The sequence below is a fragment of the Tiliqua scincoides genome, chromosome 3 (assembly GCF_035046505.1).
Source record: "Tiliqua scincoides isolate rTilSci1 chromosome 3, rTilSci1.hap2, whole genome shotgun sequence".
Lineage (NCBI taxonomy): Eukaryota > Metazoa > Chordata > Lepidosauria > Squamata > Scincidae > Tiliqua > Tiliqua scincoides.
The window spans coordinates 94742681-94764692 of NC_089823.1; the positions used below are offsets into that span (position 1 = coordinate 94742681).

The following is a 22012-nucleotide window of genomic DNA, read 5'->3' on the forward strand; positions in this document are numbered from 1 at the left end:
GCTTCCAGTGACCTCTCCATATGCTTTTCCCTTTCTGGTTGCCATAGTGACAAGCTGCTGGTGCATCTTCTGATTGTGATCAGAGGCTCTGCTACTTTGGAACAGGGCTGTTCCCTTTGTGTGGAAGTCTGTGTGTGAAAGTCTGATGAGACCTGGTGGGCATGGAGTCCTGGTAGAGCACATCCTTCTTCTGGGATGGTCTGGAGAGGAACAGAGAATGTGAGAGGGAGCAGACAAAGGAAATAGTGTTAAGGACTACACCTCCTGCAAGAAGCATAGAGGGGCAGATAAAGAGGTCTCCGTGACTGAATATTACACTCCCTCCAGAATCTTGTCTTCTCAGAATTCTGATTGCAGGTTTTCTGCCCCAGGAGGACTCCACACAGAAACACCCAACTGGTACCCAGCTGGAAACACTCCAATAAGGGAAAGACAATGCATCCTGCACAGGTAAGCAAGGAGGGAGGGAATCCCATGCTGCAATGTATTGGTGCTGCATCTCTATCTCTCATGTCTTTATCCCCTCTCCCCATTCTGACCCTCCAGGATTATCAAATGTGTCTCCCCTGTCAACTGTGTTACCCAGCCATCCCTTCCTTTTGCAACAGCAAAGAATAGGGAGTGGATGCTCCCTTTCAGGGAATGCCAGGGACTCAAACCATTGCCACTACTAGCCAAACACTCATCAGAACAACCCCCCTTTTTAGGATTGCCTTATTGCCAGAGGGGATTTAACAGTGGTCCCCTGAAGAGTTCCAGTGCAGCCTCCCGAGAAGAAAAGGTGATGTTCCAAGCCACCATGCTCTTGCTCCCTATAGAGTACCACTGCATGCATGCTCTGGTGGCACCAGTCTCCTTCAGAAACAGCAAGTATGCCTCTCAAGCCAGAGAACAGGTATAGCTGATACTGTTTTGATGTCCTTGTTATGCTATGTGTTTCTCCTTGCTTCCCACAGGAGAGAACATCATTCTGAACCCAGGGACACCTATAGCCTGCCTGCCTGCCTGCCTTCCTTCAGTGACCACAGTGATCCCAGCTGCTCCTTGCCAAAGTTGCTGGTCTACTTGTTCCATTCAAGCCTCTGTGGCTTCGCCAAGTCCATGGCAGACAGTGAAGCAACTGGTGTAGCCAGACATCACTGGCACCTTTTACTTGGCTGTCTACAGGATAACTTGCAATGGCAAAGCAGCTCTGCTGGGTGGAGATAGTTGACAATCCCACTTGTGTGTTTCTCTTTCAGATGCTGCTCTGATATAGTTTAATAAACCCTTTCGCTGGATCATGCTTGGTGTCTGTTTCTTAATAGATGGGGATCCCTTCTTCTCACCCTAGTTGTTTCCTAACCCAGTTAGCCAGCTGATGGGACTCTGCAGGGGGAGGAGCCTCTCTGTTCTCAGGAACTGCAGCATCCTCATTCCATGACTTCTGAAGTTTCAGGAAACGGATGTGCCCCAGTTATCATGAGCCTCCCTATTGTCTGCCACCATGGTATATGGTAGGCAGTGGTAGGGGGATAGAAGGGGCAGCATACTGCCAAGCCAGCAGGTGCCCTCAATTAGGCAAAGAGCATGAGGTTTGTTTGGGTGTGGCTAGCTGGGCAGACTACTACATTAGATGCCCTGTGTCACATGCCAACTCAGTGATTGGCCCATGCAGTACTTCTCTGATAGGTTCATGTGCTACAGCCTCCCAAGGTGTGCCTGCTTTGCCTGGGTGCTGTTGGAACTTGCCTTATGACTTCTTCCAGTTCCTCCCCTGGCATAAGGGCTCCTTCTATCTAGTGATTGTCCCCACACAGACTTGAGCCCTTGCCATAGAGCATCTTGTGTGTTTTGTTTCACATGGCTGCCCTCTTCCAAGGGAGCTGTCTTTCTACCCTAGCCCACTCTGCTCAAAAAGGGGACTAATGCCCCAATCCTATTACCCTTCACTTGCACAGATACAGCTGCACCATGGCACTGTCTGCTGCATCCTGTTGGGGGGGAGGGGAGTGTGATCATTAAACTTCTTCATAGTAAGGGTCTTTTTGTTATCTTTTCTCCAGGTAAGCCCCCTGTTGCCTATCTACCTGGATCCGCACCAGCTCCTTGGCTGGCGCAGATCTGAGTGGACTCAAGGGGGTGTGGCAGTACCAGGTGGGAGACATAGGGTATTGGTCATGACTTAGCTCCCCCTGCCCACCCCAACACAACTCCCAGCAGCCCTGATCCTCCCCCTCCTCACCCACTCCCCAACTTAGCATTACCAGAGGAGCCAGAAGAGCCACATGGCTAGCACCACACATTGTTTGTGGCAGCGGCTTGGTAGTGCGCAACAGCATGTTGGGTTTTGTAGTGCTGCAAACAGTGCTGCAGTATGAGAATGCAAGTTCCAGCAGTTCAGATGGGGGATAGGATTGGGCAGTTAGGCTGTAGTCCTACAAGCACTTTCATGGAAGTATGCCCCATTGAATATAGTCGTGCTTTCTGCTGAGTAAACATGCTAAGTGTTGCACTGTTGTATAAGGGTGCAATCCAGGCTGACCCAGCACTGAGCATCACAAAGCATGCTATAAAGCATATCGCAGTGCTCGCTGTTGGCTCAGCGTGGGTGAGTGGGCTCAGCACTGGGCAGGAGACAAATGCCAGCTGAGCTCTAGGCGAGCGCTTGGCGGCAGACCAGTAAGTGGGGGCTGGGAGGAGGTGCTCTAGGGTGGTGGGAGGGCAAGGGGGAGTGGGGACAGGGGGTGGAGACAGCAGTAAGTCCTCAATAGTGGGCACAGATCCAAGGCCACCCATCGGGGCCACCTGGCTGTTACACAGGGTAAGGGAGTGTAAGCTTCCTTACCCCAAGTAGCTCCAGCATTGCCTCCCAGCTCCATGGGATGCAGCAGTAGCCATTTCAGCACTGCTGCAGCACTGGGAAGGCCAGAATTGGGCTGTAACTTGTCTCTTGATTTCAGTATGCTTTGTTGTGACTTTCTCTGGATACAACCCAATAGATAGGAATGTGCGTTATGAGCAATGGTGAAAGTAGGGATTCTTGTTTTGAATAAGCTGCTCATCATGGAAATGAAAAAAATTATTTCATGTGAATTCAGCATCCACATCTTCCCCACTGTTCCATTTCATGGAGCAGATGTTCCTGGGTATTAGAGAGCCATGATGATGTCCCTATCCAGCTATAATAGAAAAGACCTGAATGTAGCTCATTCTCCAACCACCCATGCTGCCTGGGGTAGGGGAGGGTTAGAAGTGCCACAGATGGCTCAGTAATTTATAGGCTGGATAAATCTATACAAGAGATTGATGTTCATCACCTTCCGCAGTAGACAAGTATTTGGTGTGTGCCCATCTGCAGCTGTAATTATGTTTATTTGTGTGTATAGGGGTGTTTTTAATATATTGCACTATTAAAAGCCTTATTCTGAAGCTGCTGGATGTTTTACCTCCCACTTTGGTAATTAAGATTTGATGAGACCACTTGATCTCAGTTGCAGCTCTTTCTTGCCAATACTTGGTAGCACAACTATGAATTAAGTGCTTTCACATTTTTTCTAGGAACATTAGGGCTTGAAGTGATTGCATGACCCATTGTTTTATGGAGTCAGTGAATCTGGCAGAATTGAATAGCATGAATCTCAGGAACCATTAGCATGTTTTCTAGCTCAGATAGTCCCAAAGGATAATCTGTTAACCTCTGTGTGTGGAATATCAGAGTGTGAGAGGGGGTCGAACTTAAAAAAAAAAAGTTATAAATATGCATTAAGAATATTTCTCTTTATTTAATGAATATAACAAGAAATACCTAACAGTGAAATTTGACTAAGGCTGCAATCCTATCCACACTTAACTGAGAGTAAGCCCCAATGACCATCATGGAACTTCTGAGTAGTCATGCATAAGATTGGGCTGTTAATTTGTTTTAAAAGCAGGATGCAGGGTATTCATTGAAGAAAACCCCTCATGTAACAAAAGCAGCAGTTTCTGTCCACATCAGCTTGAACTAAAGTTGGGCCTTGTTGGCATTTTTCATCACTGTCCTCACGCCTCCCATGCTTCAACAAAAAGACATCCAAAGCCCTCAAAGAAATTTGTTAAAAATTGGGATTTGCTTTTTAGAAATTATTCTCAAAAATAAGAAAAACACAGAAAAGAGCGAAGGGAAAAGAGGGAAAATAGTGTCTGTCTATCTACTCTGTCCATCCCCAGCATGATTTTACATGATTGAGACATACAAAATCATACAGGGGATGGACAGAGTAGATAGAGAGATGCTCTTTTCCCTCTCACATAACACCAGAACCAGGGGACATCCACGAAAGTTGAGTGTTGGGAGAATTAGGACAGACAGAAGAAAATATTTCTTTACCCAGCGTGTAATTAGTTTGTGGAACTCTTTGCCACAGGAAGTAGTGATGGCATCTTGCCTGGATGTCTTTAAGAGGCAATTGGACAAATTTCTGGAGGAAAAGTTCATTGCGGGTTACAAGTCATAGTAGGTATGCGTAAGCTCTTGGTTTTAGAGGCAGGCTGCTTCTGATTGCCTGATGCAGGGGAGGGCACCGGGACGCAGACTGTGTCTGTTGTCTTGTGTGCGCCTTGGGGCATTGGTGGGCCACTGCGATACAGGAAGCTGGACTAGATGGGCCTTTGGCCTGATCCAGCAGGGCTCTTCGTATGTTCTTATGTCACTTCCAGCCCTCAACAGGTGTCTTGAATGCTATTTGACGCCTATGCTATTTTTTTTTTTTACTTACCCCTTGGTTGTCCTTATGGCCATCTGTGGGTCTCCTTCAACCCACACCAGCAATGTAGCTGTCATATGCCTGAGGCCAGAGAGGGCAAGATACGAGGGTCGCCCAGAAAGTAATGCATCACATTTTTTTTCTCAGCCTACAGTAATGGTACGAATGCGAAACTTTAGATATACATTATTTGAATTTTCAGGAGTGCGCACACAAATTTTTGGTTTCTTCAGACAGATAGCGTAGCTGCAGCAGTGTTTCGAAATGACGTCTGTAAGTGATGTACGTTACAAGCAGCGTGTCATCATTGAATTTATCACTGCGGAGAAAGAAACTGTTGGGAATATTCACAAACGTTTGTGTACAGTTTATGGAGAATCTGCAGTCGACAGAAGTACGGTTAGTCGCTGGGCACAGAGGGTGAGGCCATTAGAAGGCGGTTCGGCAGAGCTCCAAGATTTGCAGCGTTCGGGGCGCCCATCCACGGCTGTCACACCTGACAAAACGCAGCTTGCTGATGTGCTCATTCGCGAGAACCGACGCATAACGACTAGGCAGTTGGTGCTGAAGCTGTCAGTCAGCAAAGGAAGTGTGGATGCAATCATCCATGCTCTTGATTACTCAAAAGTGTGTGCATGATGGGTTCCGCGCTGTCTTACAGTGGACCACAAATCTCTCAGAAAAAAACATTTCTTCTGAGTTGCTGAAACGTTTTGAAGATGAGGGGGAAGCGTTCTTGTCCAGGATTGTGACAGGTGATGAAACCTGGGTTCACCATTTTGAGTCTGAAACAAAACGACGGTCGATGGAATGGCGTCATCCTCAATCTCCACAGAAGAAAAAATTCAAAGCAACTGCTTCCGCCGGTAAAGTCATGATCACTGTGTTTTGGGACTGTGAGGGCGTCATACTCATTGATGTGATGCCAAGAGGCAGCACCATTAATTCTGAAGCTTATGTGAAGACATTAACCAAACTCAAGAAGCGCTTCCAGCGACTTCGGTGCCATAACAACCCAGGTGAATGTTTGATTCAACATGATAACACTCGGCCTCACACAAGTTTGAGGACTTTGGAACACATCACTAAACAGGGTTGGACTGTGTTACCCCATCCACCCTACAGCCCTGACCTAGCTCCCTCAGACTTCCACTTGTTTGGGCCATTAAAGAATGCCATTCGCGGAAGACATTTTGAGGATGACGAAGAGATGATTCGCACAGTGCAGAAATGGCTTCGTGACCAGAACAAGGAGTGGTACCGACAGGGCATACATGCCCTTGTGTCTCACTGGAGGAAGGCCATAGAACTGGATGGAGATTATGTGGAAAAATAGGGAGTGTAGAAGAAACATCATTCTTTCTTGTGTGTAAGTTTCATTGTGTTCAATAAATAATTGTTGAAGAAAAAAAATGTGGTGCATTACTTTCTGGGCGACCCTCGTAGGTTGAAAAATGGGAGATAGGATCCAGTGTGCGCCTTTGTCATCAAGATCACCCCCTCCAGCCTGCCTGCCCACTGCCTTCCCCCTCCCCTTCCCCACCCTGAAACACCCACAAACTGCCCCCTACACCACCATACCTTCTCCAGTGTTGCCTTGGTGGGCCTTTGGCACACATGGAAAGCCACTAGCTCCCCCTGGCAGCTGCCTCATTCTCTGCAGTGGTGTACCATTTGCAGTAGTACCGCACCATTTACAACTGCAGAAGGTGATTTCCGCTGTAGTAATCAAAGGTTAGGATTGAGCCATAAGCTTCACAGTTTATGTGAAATGAAATGTTTCATAGAGAGGAGAATTCCTACTGGTTTCATCACAATTATCAAGACAGCCACAGCATCTGCATATTGAAGGATCAAGCATGTGCTCTTATCCCCAAGCCCCATCCAGAGATCCTACACGTGAAGGCCTGATTTGTGTAATCTTTCCCTTTTTTGTTTCTCTGAGGGAAGAACCAAGTAGTCACATGTATTTACCTCTGTTCAGACTATCAGTCACACGGTATTTATAAGCACGGGGAGAAGTGTGCACCCATCTCCTCCACAGGAAGACTTTTGCTGTCTGATCTGGGCCATTGGATAGAGCACACGTGAATGAGTATGAGTTCTATTAATGTTCCATGAGTGTGTGTTCCATGAATGGAACACACAATAACGTGCTCTCCTCAGTGTGCTCTTTTTCATAATCAGTCTGCCAGAGCATAGTGTATTCCTCCTAATTCTTCTCTGCTGCAGAGTCCGTGCTCCTTTGTAACAACTCTGTATCTTTGGTCTTCAGAACCAGACACCCATGTTCAACATCAAAGGGAGCTGCTTATGCACCATTGCCCTTGCATCTGTTCCTGGCTCTGGCATCAACTAAGTAAATGACTGATAGAAGTTTTAAGATTAGAAGATGGTGAGCTAGAAAAAAAAAGGCATTAATATTTTGTCACACTTCACAGCTTAGGAAATGTGTCTCAACTCATGGATTTGAAAAATCCCATAAGAATTCATAGAAGAGATGGGGGATTTATGAATATATTTCATCTGAAGTTCCTTAATAGCTAAATAGCTGAATCCATCACTACAGGACCTAGGAAACTTTTTAAATTATAGGGCCAAATTTTATCCATAGATACATTCTTTTATTTTGCAATTAAATCCAAATGGGTGGAGCACAAGTGCATCAGATAGTTCTAGGTACTTTTGTTTTCTTCATTTATCATTATTATAGCCACATACTGCTTTGCCCTACTCTATAAATCAAAATGTGGAATTATGTTTTTTTATAAATGTGAAATAAGGAATTGAAAAGTCTTACAACGATAGCAGATGCTGTTTGTGCAAAAAAAGGAGCGGAAGCAGAGGATATGGACCAGAGATACAGGGTTGTCCTGGCCCCATACTTGCACTCATTCGTAAACTTAATGTACAGAGAGCTGTACAAATACTCTGACCCCTGGCATAAGGCAGCTTCCAATATTCTTATTCTCAATAGCTGGAATCTCTGAGGTTGGCAGGAAGCAGCTTTAGCTCCAGTGGTATCCTGAGTGCATCTCTTTACTTTCCCCCATTTGAATGGTTGCCATACATTCCTATGAGTAAAGGTTAAAAATTGTGCATGAAGACACTGTTATAGTGAAGCCAAGACAGTTTCCACTCTCACACTGCCTGGCATTACAGAGAGAGATTCTACAACCTCTTCTTCCACATGCACACACACCATCTCTCAAAATGATTTAGCTTTTAGCTACTAACATCTAAAGAAGACACATCACTTTCATTTAAGACGGTATATCGTCTGTTGTAAGAAAAGTTCAGTCTGGTTTTATGTATGAAAATGTGTTGTGAGCTAGGAGTGAAAAGCAATATCAACTTCAATACAAACTGCGTTGTAATGATAATAATTATTATTTTATTGCTCTGTGGGGCATCCCTTTCCACTAACAAGATCAACATTCTTGGTTATAAAAATTAATATTGAGACTAAAACTGCACTGGATTAAATTATGGTCATCTATTTTTCAATGAACACACAAAATATTATTACAAAAAGAGCTAATAGGATTGTGAAGTAGCAGGAAAATGATGCCACTGATCAAATTAAGCACTGTCCTGGAGATAGAAATATTCAGTAGATCTTGTTAAGTAGTCACAAAGGTTTGTTTCCCAAATGGAGAGTCCTGAGACTCATAAGTCTGATTCTGACATAATGTGAAACCTTGATTTGCACTAACCATTACTAAGAGTTCAAACCATGATTTTAGTTTCTGGATATTCAGCAGGCAACACAGATTTAGAAGTATTCCAGCACAATTCTGTGGTACTGTTGCACCAGCACAGCGAGTGTTCCACCAGCTCAGGCTGTGGCAAATGTGTTGTAAGGCACATTACAACAGGGTTGGAGTTAGTAGTAGCACACACCAGGGCAGTTAAGCTCCATGCCAAGCAGCGCAGGGGCAGAGGAGGGTGTAATGGGGCAGGGAGGTTGGCAGATCAGCTGGGGGAGGACTGGGGTTGGTGGCAGCCACACATGCTTTATCCTGTCCCCCTTCCGAGGCCAGATCACCAAGATGGCTGCACTCTGACTTGCACCAGTGATTTAGTAGGCGCAGGTCTGAGTAGACCCATTACTGCAGCTGTCCCCCTACATTGGGGAGTCCTTCAGACTGCAAAATTCCCCCATGGGGTACAGCGCAAGACACGTTTGCCCCGCTACATCGGTGCAGGGGAATTTCAGTAGAATTGGGCTGGCCATCTGCTTTTGTTTCTCATCTGCTTAAAATTCAGCTGCATATATTCATTCCCTGACTCCACAGTGCAGCAGGGTCTTGAGGTACAGCAGTGGTCCTCTTAACTGTTTTGTCAGTGATATGTGAATTCAGACATAGTAGGAAACCACAGTTAACACAAACTGTGGTTTGAAAACTTGCTTCAAATGGTGGTTTCAGATCTTGGTTTGTCAACCCCAAAGAAATCACAATTTGTGGGCAGACTCAGTTCAGACATAAATGTGGAGCTGTAGGTTTATCTAAACAAATTATGGTTTTGGATAACATCTGACCACAGCTTTATAAGCACATTAGAGCTGAGATATAACCATTATTATTTACAGGCAAATGTCTCTCATGCCAGAAATGTGTTCCTGGAATTTGCAAAGCTTGAAGTGCATGCTTTTAAAGTGAGAAAAAAAAGTTATGGTAAAATAACAAAGCAGATAGAAGGAATACACATTTTTAGAAGTACTTGCACTTTAGTCATAAGACATGACGTATCAGCTTGTGCTTAGGAGGCTTATTGACTGCTGTATATTCACAATGTTCCATCTGGTCTATAGCTGGGATCAATTGAGCCATGGAGGAGGCATCCATGAAGGTCACTGCCCCATTCTGAAAAAGCCCCTTCGGAGAAAATGCTGGATTAGCTGCCAACAGCATGATGTCCTACAATTTCAGAAAACAGTGTATTCACTTGCTTTGCCTAAGGTTGTGTTCAGAAGTCACTGTGAATTTATAATAACTAGGAACAACTAGAAACCACAACAGGAAGTACTTCACTGAATAAGATTTAGAGTTACTGTCACTGTTTTTCATAGCTCTGATTCAGTCAAGTGGTGAATGGCCATAGAACAGCTTGAGAGCACTCTTCATACACCTGTTTGTCTGAAAGCACTCTGACACTATCAGGGGCTCTTTGGATGGTGGCCCATAACATTAAGCTGACATTGCAAGAATGATGTATCAATGTTGCAGGCAGCTTCCAGTGCAAATCTTTCAAATTAAGGGAGAAATAATATAGCCTTTCATGACATTGCATATTTAATTTTGCTCCATTTTTTGTTTCTAGGATTCTACTTTAGCTGGAACCATGGCTGGACCCAGAACAAGTACAAGTACAATCATTGGCGATCAGGGAACACCCTCAAAGGTCCAGCTACCCCTCAACATGTAAGTATCAATGTTGCCCTGAATACAAATTTAACAATACGCAAATCATTTTGATTGTATTGTTTGCAGTCTTTAAAAGAATAGGTCTACTACAAGGAGCATTCAAATGTAGCTATCACTACCTTGGTCATGACCCAGATTTTGGCTAGAATTTAAAAAAATTAACAGTGAAAGGCCTGATCACCTTCTTTACATAGTCCATTTTTAGGTATATTTTTTACAGATTTTTTTACAGCTATATGAATCATTCTCTGGCAGACTGCGTGCCTATCTGCTGGGGAAAAAATCTCCTGTAAATTAAGCTGTTTATAACACTCTCATACAATTGAGCACCTTAGACCTTCATTGTTAGGGAGACTGTTTCTAGAATAAAAATGATCCAGGTATGTATTATAGTACTAACAATATGCATGATGTGTGCAAGAGTTTTAGCATAAGTACAAGCACGTAGGATATTTAATATTTGGAAGAATAAAAGGCAAACTACTTAGACATTGGAAAATGTTTTGTATGTATCTTCCAACTGATACGCTTTACATATGTATATATTTTAAACATCTTATACTGTTCAAACAGAAACCCCCAAAATGAGCCCATACTTAATATGTTGCCCCCAAATAAGCCTCTAGATTTAATTATGTATCTGCTTTGCCCAAAGGAAAATTTAAGGAACTATGATCATTTAACCCATAACCAAATTCAGAAAACGGGAATTTTTCAAAATGGTGTATTGTCAACAATATAGTTTAATAAAAATGAAGCAGAAACAAATGCACTGTTTTTACAGTACATTAGTTTATTATAAAAATATCCAGCATTGTCATAAAATGAACCTTCTTTGTTATTGCCTGTGGTTGGGGATTCACAGAATGTACACTTTGATTACTGCAACAGTTTATTTAAACCAAAGGAAAGCAGAGCTTCTCTTAGATTCTCAAAGTGGAGCAGGTGTGTGCATATTCTGTGCTTTCTGTTATATTGAGGACAGTTTGTAAGGTATAGATTGTGTGTGTGCAGTGGCATTGCTAAGGGAGGTTTCAGGGGGTGTGGGCCACGCTAGGTGATGTGTACTGGGGGTGACGTGCTAAAATTGTGGTGGTTAGGAATAACCCCATCATACTATATACCGTTGGATGCGGAATTTACAGCGGAATGCAATGAAAAAACCAGAGTGCAATTTCTCCTTTCTATCAAAAGTTATTGCCAAAAAACGGAAAACAAAAAATGCATGGCGCTCTATAGAAAGTGAAACTGAGCCATATCGCATGTACTTGCGAGTAGGCGAATGTACCTTAGTCCGTTGGAAAGGGCAGGCTGAGAGGAATCCAACAACACCAGAATGGTTCCTGATTTAATGAACGCAAAAGCACCTGAGAAGGAGGTCCCTCCCTCCAAGCTGGCGAATGTATTGAGCCCTATGGAAAACGAAACTAACTCACACGTTTGCATTTACTCGCAAGTAACCTTGGCTCCTGGTCAGGTTAGTCAAAGGGGAATGCGAGGCCATCAGAATAGTCCCGATCTGATGAATGTCGAGCTCAGCAAATGCTCCAGAAGGCAGACCCCCCCCCCCGCCACTTAAAAGGATGAAAACAGGCTTCAGTAGATAAGGTGAACTTTTTTATTTTTAGACTTGCAAAGCCAGGTGGATCCTGACAGTGATTTGGTTTAAACAGAAGTTAAATTGAATTGGGCATTAGGTAGGGCTGCAAACCCTACTGATTTTTTGAGGAGTAGGGGTTTTGCAGGCAGGCTACAGAGAAAATTCACTTGGTGGACAGGGCTGGCTTCCCCTTATTTCTTTGTTTTACTTTATTTATACATATTGATTTTAATTTGCTTGATGATGTCACTTCCGGCCGTGACGTGACTTTCGGTGGGTCCTGGACAGATTATCATTATAAAAAGTGAGTCCTGGTGCTAAAAGTTTGAGAACTGCTGCAATAAGGTGTTGGAGGGGGGATGACACCCTGGAGTGGGGTCACTAGTGACCAAAATCACTAAAATCATAGTTTGGAGGAATAATACCATTGTTATAAATCAATCAGTGCATAATTTCATGCAGAATGCATTGAAACAAACCGCATTGAAATATCTGTGTTGTATCAAAAGGTACATCCAAAGAACCAGTGAGGGCAGGGCAATGGTACATTACCACGCCCACCACCCAGGGTGTTACCCTGTCCACTTGTGGTGGAGTTCAGGTGGTGGTTAAAACTTTCAGTTTCAGGGACAGTGTCACTCCTATTTCTCTGGATAATCTACACTTTTTCAGACTGGGTTTGGGCCATTGGGCCAGTCTCCAGGATCTCTGAGAAAGACTTCAGCTGAGCAATTTCTATAAACTCCTCCTTTCCCTTTAAATCACTCTCCAAAGTATCTAAGGACTGGGATGACATTTCCTCCTTTGAATGAGGGAAGTATGGGGAGAGGAAGTACAAGTCACTCATACTTAAGAACATAAGAAAAGCCCTGCTGAATCAGGCCAAAGGCCCATCTAGTCCAGCTTCCTGTATCTCACAGTGGCCCACCAAATGCTCCAGGGAGCACACCAGCTAACAAGAGACCTGCATCTTGGTGCCCTCCCCTGTATCTGGCATTCTGACATAGCCCATTTCAAAAATCAGGAGGTTGCACATACACATCATGGCTTGTAACCCATAATGGATTTTTCCTCCAGAAACTTGTCCAATCCCCTTTTAAAGGCATCTAGGCAAGATACTTCTTGTGGCAAGGAGTTCCACAGATTAATTACATGCTGGGTAAATAAATGTTTTCTTTTGTCTGTCCTAACTCTCCTAATACTCAATTTTAGTGGATGTCCCCTGTTTCTGGTGGGAAGAGGGAAAAGAGGGGTAAGAGGGAAAAGAGCTTCTCTCTCTATCAACTTTATCCATCCCCTGCATAATTTTGTATATCTCAATCATGTCCCTCCTCAGGCGCATCTTTTCTAGACTGAAGCGCCCCAAACGCTAGAGCCTTTCCTCATAAGGGAGGTGTTCCAGCGCAGTAATCATTTTGGTTGCTCTCTTCTGCACCTTTTCTATTTCCACTATATTCTTTTGAGATGTGGCGACCAGAACTGGACAAAATACTCCAGGTGTGGCCTTACCATTGATTTGTACAATGGCATTATAATATTAGCTGTCTTATTCTCAATACCTTTTCTACTGATCCAAAGCATGGAATTAATCTTCACCACCAATGCACATTGGGTCAACACTTTCATTGAGCTATCCACTAGTATTCCAAGATCTCTCTCCTGATCTGTCACAGACAGCTCAGAACCCATTAACCTATATGTGAAGTTTTGATTCTTTGCCCCAATGTGCATGACTTTACATTTACTTACATTGTAACACATCTGCCATTTTGCTGCCCAATCTCCCAGTTTCAAGAGATTCTTCTGGAACTCTTCACAATCTCTTCTGGTCTTCACCTTTTGGAAAAGTTGGTGTCATCTGTAAACTTGGCCACCTCGCTGCTTAAGCCCTGTCTCCAGGTCATTTATGAACAGGTTGAAAAGCACCAGTCCCAGGACAGATCCTTGGGGCACACCACTTTTCATCTCTCTCCATTGTGAAAATTGTCCATTGACACCCACTCTCTGTTTCCTGGTCTTCAACCAATTCTCAGTCCATGAGAGGACCTGCCCTCTAATTTCCTGACTGTGGAGTTTTTTTCAGTAGCCTTTGGTGAAGGACCTTGTCAAACGCCTTGTGAAAGTCCAGATATATAAAGTCCATGGGTTCTTCCACATTCACATGCCTGTTGACCTTTTCAAAGAATTATAAAAGGTTTGTGAGGCAAGACTTAATCTTACAGAAGCCATGCTAATTCTCCCTTAGCAAGGCTTGTTCATCTATGTGTTTTAAAATTTTATCTTTGATGAGGCATTCCACCATCTTACCTGGAACAGATATTAGGCTGAATGGCCTAAAATTTCCCGGGTCCCCTCCCTTTTTTTAAAGGTCGATGTGATATTTACTATCTTCCAGTCCTCTGGCACTGTGGCAATTTTAAGGGACAAGTTGCATATTTTAGTCAAGAGATCAGTTACTTCATTCTTCAATTCCTTAACCCTTGGGTGGATGCTATCTGGGCCCAGTGACATATTGATTTTTAATTTGTCAATTAGGTCTGTAATGTCTTCTCTTTTAACCTCTATCTGACTTATTTCCTTGGCCAAGAGGGGCCGTTCGGGCAGTGGTGTCTGCCCAAGGTCTTCTGTCATGAAGACAGATGCAAAGAACTCATTTAATTTCCTTACCATCTCCAAGTCTTCTTTTATCTCCCCTTTTCCTCATCCCTCCTGCTTTTTTCATCCCCCCCTTCTCTGTAATGTCTACAATGGCACTTGGCATTTTCTTGTAGTTTTCTTGGTGAATGATACTACATGTGAAATATTCCAGCTGATAATTTGATATTACTATTGTGCAAATAGCAGATATTTCAATCTGAAATATTCTCAGTCTATAATGAACACTTAATTCTCTGAGTGCCATTAAAAAGATAAGGCAGGTGTCAGTTGCCTATAAAAACTCTTGACCAGATAAAAGATATTTTTTAATATATATATACATGGGGGGAAATAAAATAAGCACCTTCATGCTCTTCATGCCTAGAAGCCAAGCTTCACTTCAAAGCAATTTTATAATAGACCTACAGAGATGACATTAACCGTAACACCGTGAATTCAGCATTATAAATTCAGTCACAGTCAAGTCCCCCAGGCCAAAGTTAAAGCTGGAAATTCTGGCAGACAACTTTTAGTGCTGAATATCATATATTAAAACTGTGTCAGTTAACTAGATCCCACCTATAATACTGCAAAATGTCATCTTATTGAAGCTTTGAAAGTGTCAGGGTGATTTTCTTTGCCACAATGTGTGTACTAGCGTTTGATGAAAAGCAGTCCTGTCCAGAGACTTAACAGCTGGAGAACACAGTTAATCTCAATTCTTTGCCAAGAGCACACACCAAAGAAGTATAAAAATATTTTTCTTGTTATCTAGGCCATTTCTGCTCAGGAGTAGCTTTTCCATGTTTTTGACACTAGGTATCAAGCGCAACAGTCTTCATCCAGCATACACGTATGAAGGTCAGTCCACACAGGAGGGTGGAGTCAGGTTTTGCAAACATAGTTCTTAGAAATGTCCATTTAGCCATCTGTACTATCTGCTGTGCCACTAGTCAACAGGGAGGTGTTATCTCAGTAGCAGTTCTGATTCATGGTACTGAAAGATAAGAATGATTTGCAACTAATAAATAAGTAAAATTAAATTGATTGCTTTCAGCCTGGACTTACCCAAGGCTTTAGAAACTGCCTGGGTTTGGATACAATGTGAAATTATGGTCTGTGTTAACTATGATTTCATGGTTTGTCTATTGCTGAACTGGCACCTTGCACAAAGTCCAAAGTTCCTTGCTTCAGAGTATGGATAAAAAAAAAATAATGGGCAGTTTCAGATATAACACTAGGCCAGTGATATTCAGACTGGGGCGTCATGACTCCCCAGCCTGAGGGCCCTGGCCTGAGGGCCCTGGCCTTTGCCCCCTTAAGGGGTGGGGGCAGGGGGGAAGTCAGCGATTCAATCCTCAGGATCGCGTCGCTAACGGGGCTGCAGGGACTGGGATGCACTCACCAGTCCCTGCAGCATCGTCCTGGGGGTGCGGGGAGCCCTGCGTGAGTGCCTGCTTTGAAGTAAAAGTAGAGTGATCGCGCTCCACTTCCGGTTTTGCGGAAGTGAACTTTCTGTTGAAAAGCGGTTTATAAATGCTGTTAATAATAATAATTTTCAAACTCTCAGAGAGTTTGAAAACCGCAGCACTAAGCCATTATGGGAGTGCTGGCATCAAGTCACTGGGTCCCTGACAAAGACCTACGCTGAATCCTCATGGCACTACCCACAACATGTGGGTCATTGCTATTGCCACTGATACTGTGAGTTCAAGGGGTCTACCTGGCCAAGGGGGCCCTCTGGTGGGCATAGCCTAACCTGGCCAACCCTTGACACCTCTCCTGCACCAAAGTTTATGTCAGGGTTAGAGCATGACCCAGACTGAATTTGCAGGCCTGAATAAGGCAGGGCCAAAATGTATCCCATGTAAGCCTATGTATAAAGTGCTGAGTCATCATGGCAAAGGGTTTACAGTGCACTGCAATGTAAGGGTATGTGGCTGATGCAAGCTCAGGAATGAGGTAAGAGGATGATGTAATACCCATCATGATTGGCTCACAGTTCCTTATAAGCAAGGCTGTTAGAGCCCTCATATGTGGGTCGTTGGTGGTCACGGAAAGTCATGTGTGGTGGTGTTACTTGCTATGTCCTCTTCGCTGTGCTGCAAGTGACTGCTTCATCTGTCTTGCTGGTGCTGCTGTGAATATTTGGAAATACAGACTTATTGGTGGTGGACAACTTCCGTGTCTATATTTCTCATTACTGGGCTGTAAGCTCTGTCCTTGGAAGCCGCATTCCATTACTCTGTCTGATAAGGAGAAGCTTTCCTCAACAGTTTAGCATTACTAGCACTAGCCTCAGGTTCACTCACTTCCTCTCCACATCAAGAGAGGAAATTTGCAGCTTCTGCTCACAGTTTGGGGGGGGGGGGGGGGAATAGCAATTCATTGCTATATCCCAGTCCAGCAAATTCTGGTTTATTCTAGCCAGTTTGTCAGCACACCAGGATATCCAACCAGGATTCGTTTGCTATGTAAACTACTTTGATCACTTGTGGTTGAAGAAGTTAGATACTAATAAAAATACATGGGGTGGCTTGCCTTTTGTACTATCTCTTCAACCAGGGATGACCCTGTGGTGAGGCAAGATGAGGACAGCTGCCTCAGGCAGCATCCGGAACCCATCAGTTTCACCACTGGCTCACCTGGCTCCTACTTGCCCTCTTACCTGGCTGTACAGCTCTGTGGTTTGAAATAGAGCAATTGAAATAGAACAACAGAATGGGATGGGCAAGGAAGCCAAGAAAGGCGCTGTCCCACTTCCCTGTCTCCTGGCTCCTGGTTTTGCCCCACCCTGCCACATTTCTGAACAGCATGGCAGTGCCAAGGGGGAAAGGAAGTAATAACAGGAAGTCAAGAAGAAAGCCAGTACCACTGCCGCTGCCATCATCTTCTTGTACTCTTCCATGAACAAGAAAAGGTGGAAGTGGCCACCCTTTTTATCCACCCACTGCTTCCTCCTCTGCGAACTGGCAGCAAACAGTCACTTGTGCAGCAGCAAACAGATCAGGCCGCTTGTGCTGCTATCATCTCTCTTCTCCGCCTCACTCACTGAGGAAGAGGCAGCAAGTGGACTGAGGCAGCAGGTAGGCTGCCGCCATCATCATTGCCTTGCCTCCCCTAAAGCAGAGAAGTTGTGCGCACGTGCTCATCTACTTCTTCCTGTGAAGAAGGAGGAGGCGGCGGTGGCGGCAGCTGGAGGTGTAGCTTCAAGTACTGTTTCCCCTTGGACTGAGCCTGCTCCGGTGTTCTTCCTGCCCTGGACACAATTCTCTTGTGCCACACAGGAGCTTCCTTCTGTGTCACTGTAGCTGCAGCTGCTGCATCATTAGGGCTAAGGCAATCCCTCAGCACCAGAGCACATTTGTCCTTTTTCTTCATGCTGGGAAGCCTGACTCCTGCTCCAGTACCACAGACCAGAGAAGAATAGGATCATGCTCTATTCCTTTTATGTTTATGCTCCTAACATCACCTGTGGCAGTACCAGCGAAGGTGGCCAATGCTGTCTCCATGTGCACAACCAACAAAGGAGGCCAGATTATTTTCTCAGGTCTCTTGCTTGAATAAAAATACAAATCATCTGACCAGAGCACAGTATATTGCAAGCACCGGGTGAAGTGAGCCAAAGTGTGCCTGGAGGAGCTGTTACAAAGTATAAGCGCTCTAATAATTACTGCTGTTTATTTCCGGCCTGCAGAACAGCTTAAAAGAATCTCGGTATCATAAAGGAATAGAATAAAGAAAACAAACAAGATTTATTCCTCAATTATGTTTCCTAGAGAGCTGAAGTTAAAAAAGTCATGCATCACATTTATTGGCTGCAGTCTACCGTCATGGTGGTTGTAGCCTTCAGTGTTTCTTTTTCTTTTGTGTGTTCTAAGGGTCTGGTCTCCTTCTCCAACTCCATTGTATATTAGTCCTGTTACAAGAAAAAAATCACAATGAATTTAGCAGCAAACTGTGGTTTTACATAATACAGCCAACTCTTTTTTGTGGCCTTTAAAAGAGCACTCATGAGCAATCCATAAACAGTAAAGGCTCGGAATTGTCTTCTTTATCAATTATATCTGGTTCTTTTAAAGATGCAATTGGTCTCAGTGGCCTCTTGCAATTAATTCCACTCGCTAGATGTGTTCTGTTTGTTTAAAAAGACATGTTGCAGGATGTCTTCATTATTACTTTGCTTTCAGCGGAACTTAGAAGTAATGACTAGCAACCCAATCCTATGAGCCCATTGCACCATCAGAATTCCTGTTCTGGCAGTGCAATGCGCTTTACGGTAGTCAGAAAACATGACCTACCATTCTGTACAGGCTGGCTGGCACTGCAAGTGGCAAGCAGCCTCCAGAAAAGCCCCAGCACTGGTGAATCAGCATGGATGAATGGGTGGTAGATGGGCAGGAAGGTGGCAGAACAGGGTGGAGACCAGGGCAAGGAGGGGTATGTTGAGGCCAGGAAGGGCCAGTGGCAGCTCCAACACTGTTCTTTCCCCCTTGATCCATTTACCTGGGTCCACTCAGACATGCACAAGCAATCACTGGTGCAGGCCAGAGTAGACCCATCAGGGTAGTGGAGGCTTAACCCAGGTAAGGGAACATTTGTTCCTGTGCCTGGAGGAGAGCTCCAGAACTGCCCCCCTCCCACAGGATGCACACACTCTCCAGTGGCGTGGCTGCATTGGTGGAAGGGCTTTGGATAGGATTTTGCTGTAATTTCAGCTGGATTGGGGCCATTAGATTTTCCCTTCTTGTTATTTTCATCACTGGTCTTTGACATTCTTAACTATTTTAGTTACTTTTGTCTTTGTACTAGAAACATATACTATATTTCTAATAAATGGAACTTTCTGTTAAACTAAAAGACAATCTGATGGTCACTTGTGTATTTCAGTTTCATCTATCTACGTCTCTTTTCCTGCAGCTACTTAGCATTATATGCATACAAGCCTCAGAAGACAGATGAGCTGGAGCTACGCAAGGGCGAAATGTATCGCGTTATTGAGAAGTGTCAAGATGGCTGGTTTAAAGGCACATCTTTGAGAAATGGCATGTCTGGAGTCTTTCCAGGCAATTATGTCACTCCTGTTTCCAGGTGAGATACTTTCCTTTGCATTGAGGAATCAGAAACCTCTTGAGCACAGTTACAAAAATGGGTACAAGGGAACAATGGCACTTTAGATAGGTTTTGCTTTTGATACTGAGATCACTGTCCATTTCATAACTCTGTTAATGACCCAATCCTACTAGTCCGCTGTGCTGCTGGAATGAACGTTCCAGCAGAGGACCCTCTGGAGGCGAGGGGAACTGATCTAACAGCAGCTCTGAACAGCCCCATCTTGTGGAATCCTTACAGTGGCGGATCTTATGATCCACCACTGTAAAGCCCAGGACACTGGCACACAAGCTGCACCACTCTCATGCATGCCAAGATTGCCAGCATAAATTACCAGAGGCCCTGTACACATGGCAGTGAAATGCAAAAGCCCTGCCAGAGCTCAACAGGGGCAGCAGAATGAGAGAGGATCATGAGCAGTTCAGGGCAGGGATCAGGCTGGGCTGGGGACATTTGGGGGGCAGGCAAGGGAGAATTTTGGCAGCTGGACCTGCTCCCAGAAGGCTCCTTAGACTTATACCAGCTAAAGACATGGAGGCCAGGCAGCCTACGAGGTAAATAAATTAAGATTTTACCCTTAGCTGTCACCCGTCCCCACTATAACATACAGCACATGCTCCATCAATGGCACTGCACGCTGTGGGCTGGTGGGAATAGAATTGGGCCATAAATCACTGATCTAAGTTTCTAATCCATATTTTTACTTTAAAAAAGCATTCTTTCCAATTGGTTGTTGTAACAATTAAAACGTATCTGTTTGCATCAATACAGCACCTTCATGCTACCTAGGAGCATAATTTTTAATTTCTGGTCACTCAGTCCACATGTCTTTTGTACTTCTGAATATATACTTGCATATTGGGGCAATCGTGCATCACATTCACAGTAACTTACATGTGGTGTATAATCTCATGACTGATTTCACAATTGAAAATTAGGGGAAACCTCTTTGAAGACTGTGACCTGGTCACATTGTATGTCTGTACACTATATTCACATTCAGCTTTCTTTCTTTCCAGAGTTCCTGCAGGAGCTGGTCAGCCCAGGAATACAGCAGGAGGATCTCCCACTGCAAAAGGCTCTCTGGGAGCTGCTCACTCAGGAGGTCCCGCTCTTACAAACAGTGCTACTGTTATCAGACCAGCTGTTCCAATCACTGCCCCTCCCACTCAACCCCAGCTGCCAACAGCCTCCCCGCAAATGAATAATTGCTCGAGGTATTCCTCTCAGCAAACAGTCATCCAGCCTCGTGGCTCAGTACAAATGGGTATGTATGTGTCCAGACATTCCGTTCTCCAGATCAGATATTATATCTCTGATGCACAAGCCACTGGAATCCTTTTTGTAGGTTTTCACAGGAAACCTTTTGCTCTATTTAAACTGAGCATGTAATAAGGAGAGGTTTTATTTGCCTGTAGTATTTATTGATTGCTGGGAACCACATTTTGTTTATCAGGTTGTCGTGTTGCCACAGCTGAAATCAATTACAGCACTTACAAATATTTACACACATTCATTTTGGAGCAGAAAGCATCCTGCATGCTAAGAAGGTTAACACTTCTAAGTCCACTTGTCAAGCAGTGCCTGGCTTAACATTTTAAAATGTTTTACTAGGCTTTGAAAGATGAAAGGTGTTTATTATGCAGAGCAAACCTAAGTGATAAATCCAGAGATTTGAAATACGCCTAGCCTACAGTAAATGTAAATAAAAAACACACGTATTTTGTAGCATACCTTTTTTATTCTTCTAGATGGCATTCTTGATTCAAAGAAGAATTTCTTGCATAGTAACTTATGCTGCTTTTGCAACATTGGCCATAATCCATTGTAAATAAGGGTTAATAATCTGTGACAATTCAGAGACTTTTCAGAAATGTTTTTTGAGGGCAACTAGATTGCTTTGCTATCCTGTATAGCAGTGGTTTCCAAAGGCACGCCAGCAATGGCGCTGCTGCCGCAACAAGAGTTTTTTAAGGTACCTGGGGGGTAACACCAGTCATCCAGAGATTGCAAGGGGGCCACAATCCCTTCTGCAGGCCTCCCTACTGCTCAAAACAGCTCCTAGCTGCAATTGTGTCCCACTTCTAGCTGTCACCACTGCAGCCATTCCCCATAAGAGGAAATCAACTGGTTCTTGTTTTTTCCTGGGGCAGTGTTTCTCAAACTGTGAGTCGGGACCCACTAGGTGAAATCGCAAGCCTATTTCAGGCGGGTTCCCATTCATTTTAATATTTTATTTTTAATAAATTAGACTTGATGCTCCTATGGTATGTGACTGCATTTGGGGAAATGTTACAGACCTGTACTTTTAACAAGCTACTATGTATATTATTTTAACAATGATAGTCAGTGAGACTTACCCCCGGGTAAGTGTGGGTAGGATTGCAGCCTAGGATGGTTAAAAATGTTCCTGCCAGTGGGTCCTGACAGATTCTCATTCTAAAAAGTGAGTCCTGTTGCTAAATGTGTGAGAACCACTGTCCTGGGGGTTGTAACCCCCAGGTTGA

General features: G+C 44.1%; 1 protein-coding gene across 1 annotated transcript in view; it reads left to right on the top strand.

The window, feature by feature from the left end:
• SH3RF3 (SH3 domain containing ring finger 3) overlaps positions 1–22012 on the top strand; it is a 254499-nt gene that overhangs the window by 184733 nt on the left and 47754 nt on the right. The window contains exons 5-8 of the mRNA XM_066621660.1: positions 3400–3421; positions 10066–10153; positions 19314–19484; positions 20525–20772. Of these exons, the coding sequence (XP_066477757.1) occupies positions 3400–3421; positions 10066–10153; positions 19314–19484; positions 20525–20772 (529 nt within the window). The remainder of the gene's footprint in view (positions 1–3399; positions 3422–10065; positions 10154–19313; positions 19485–20524; positions 20773–22012) is intronic.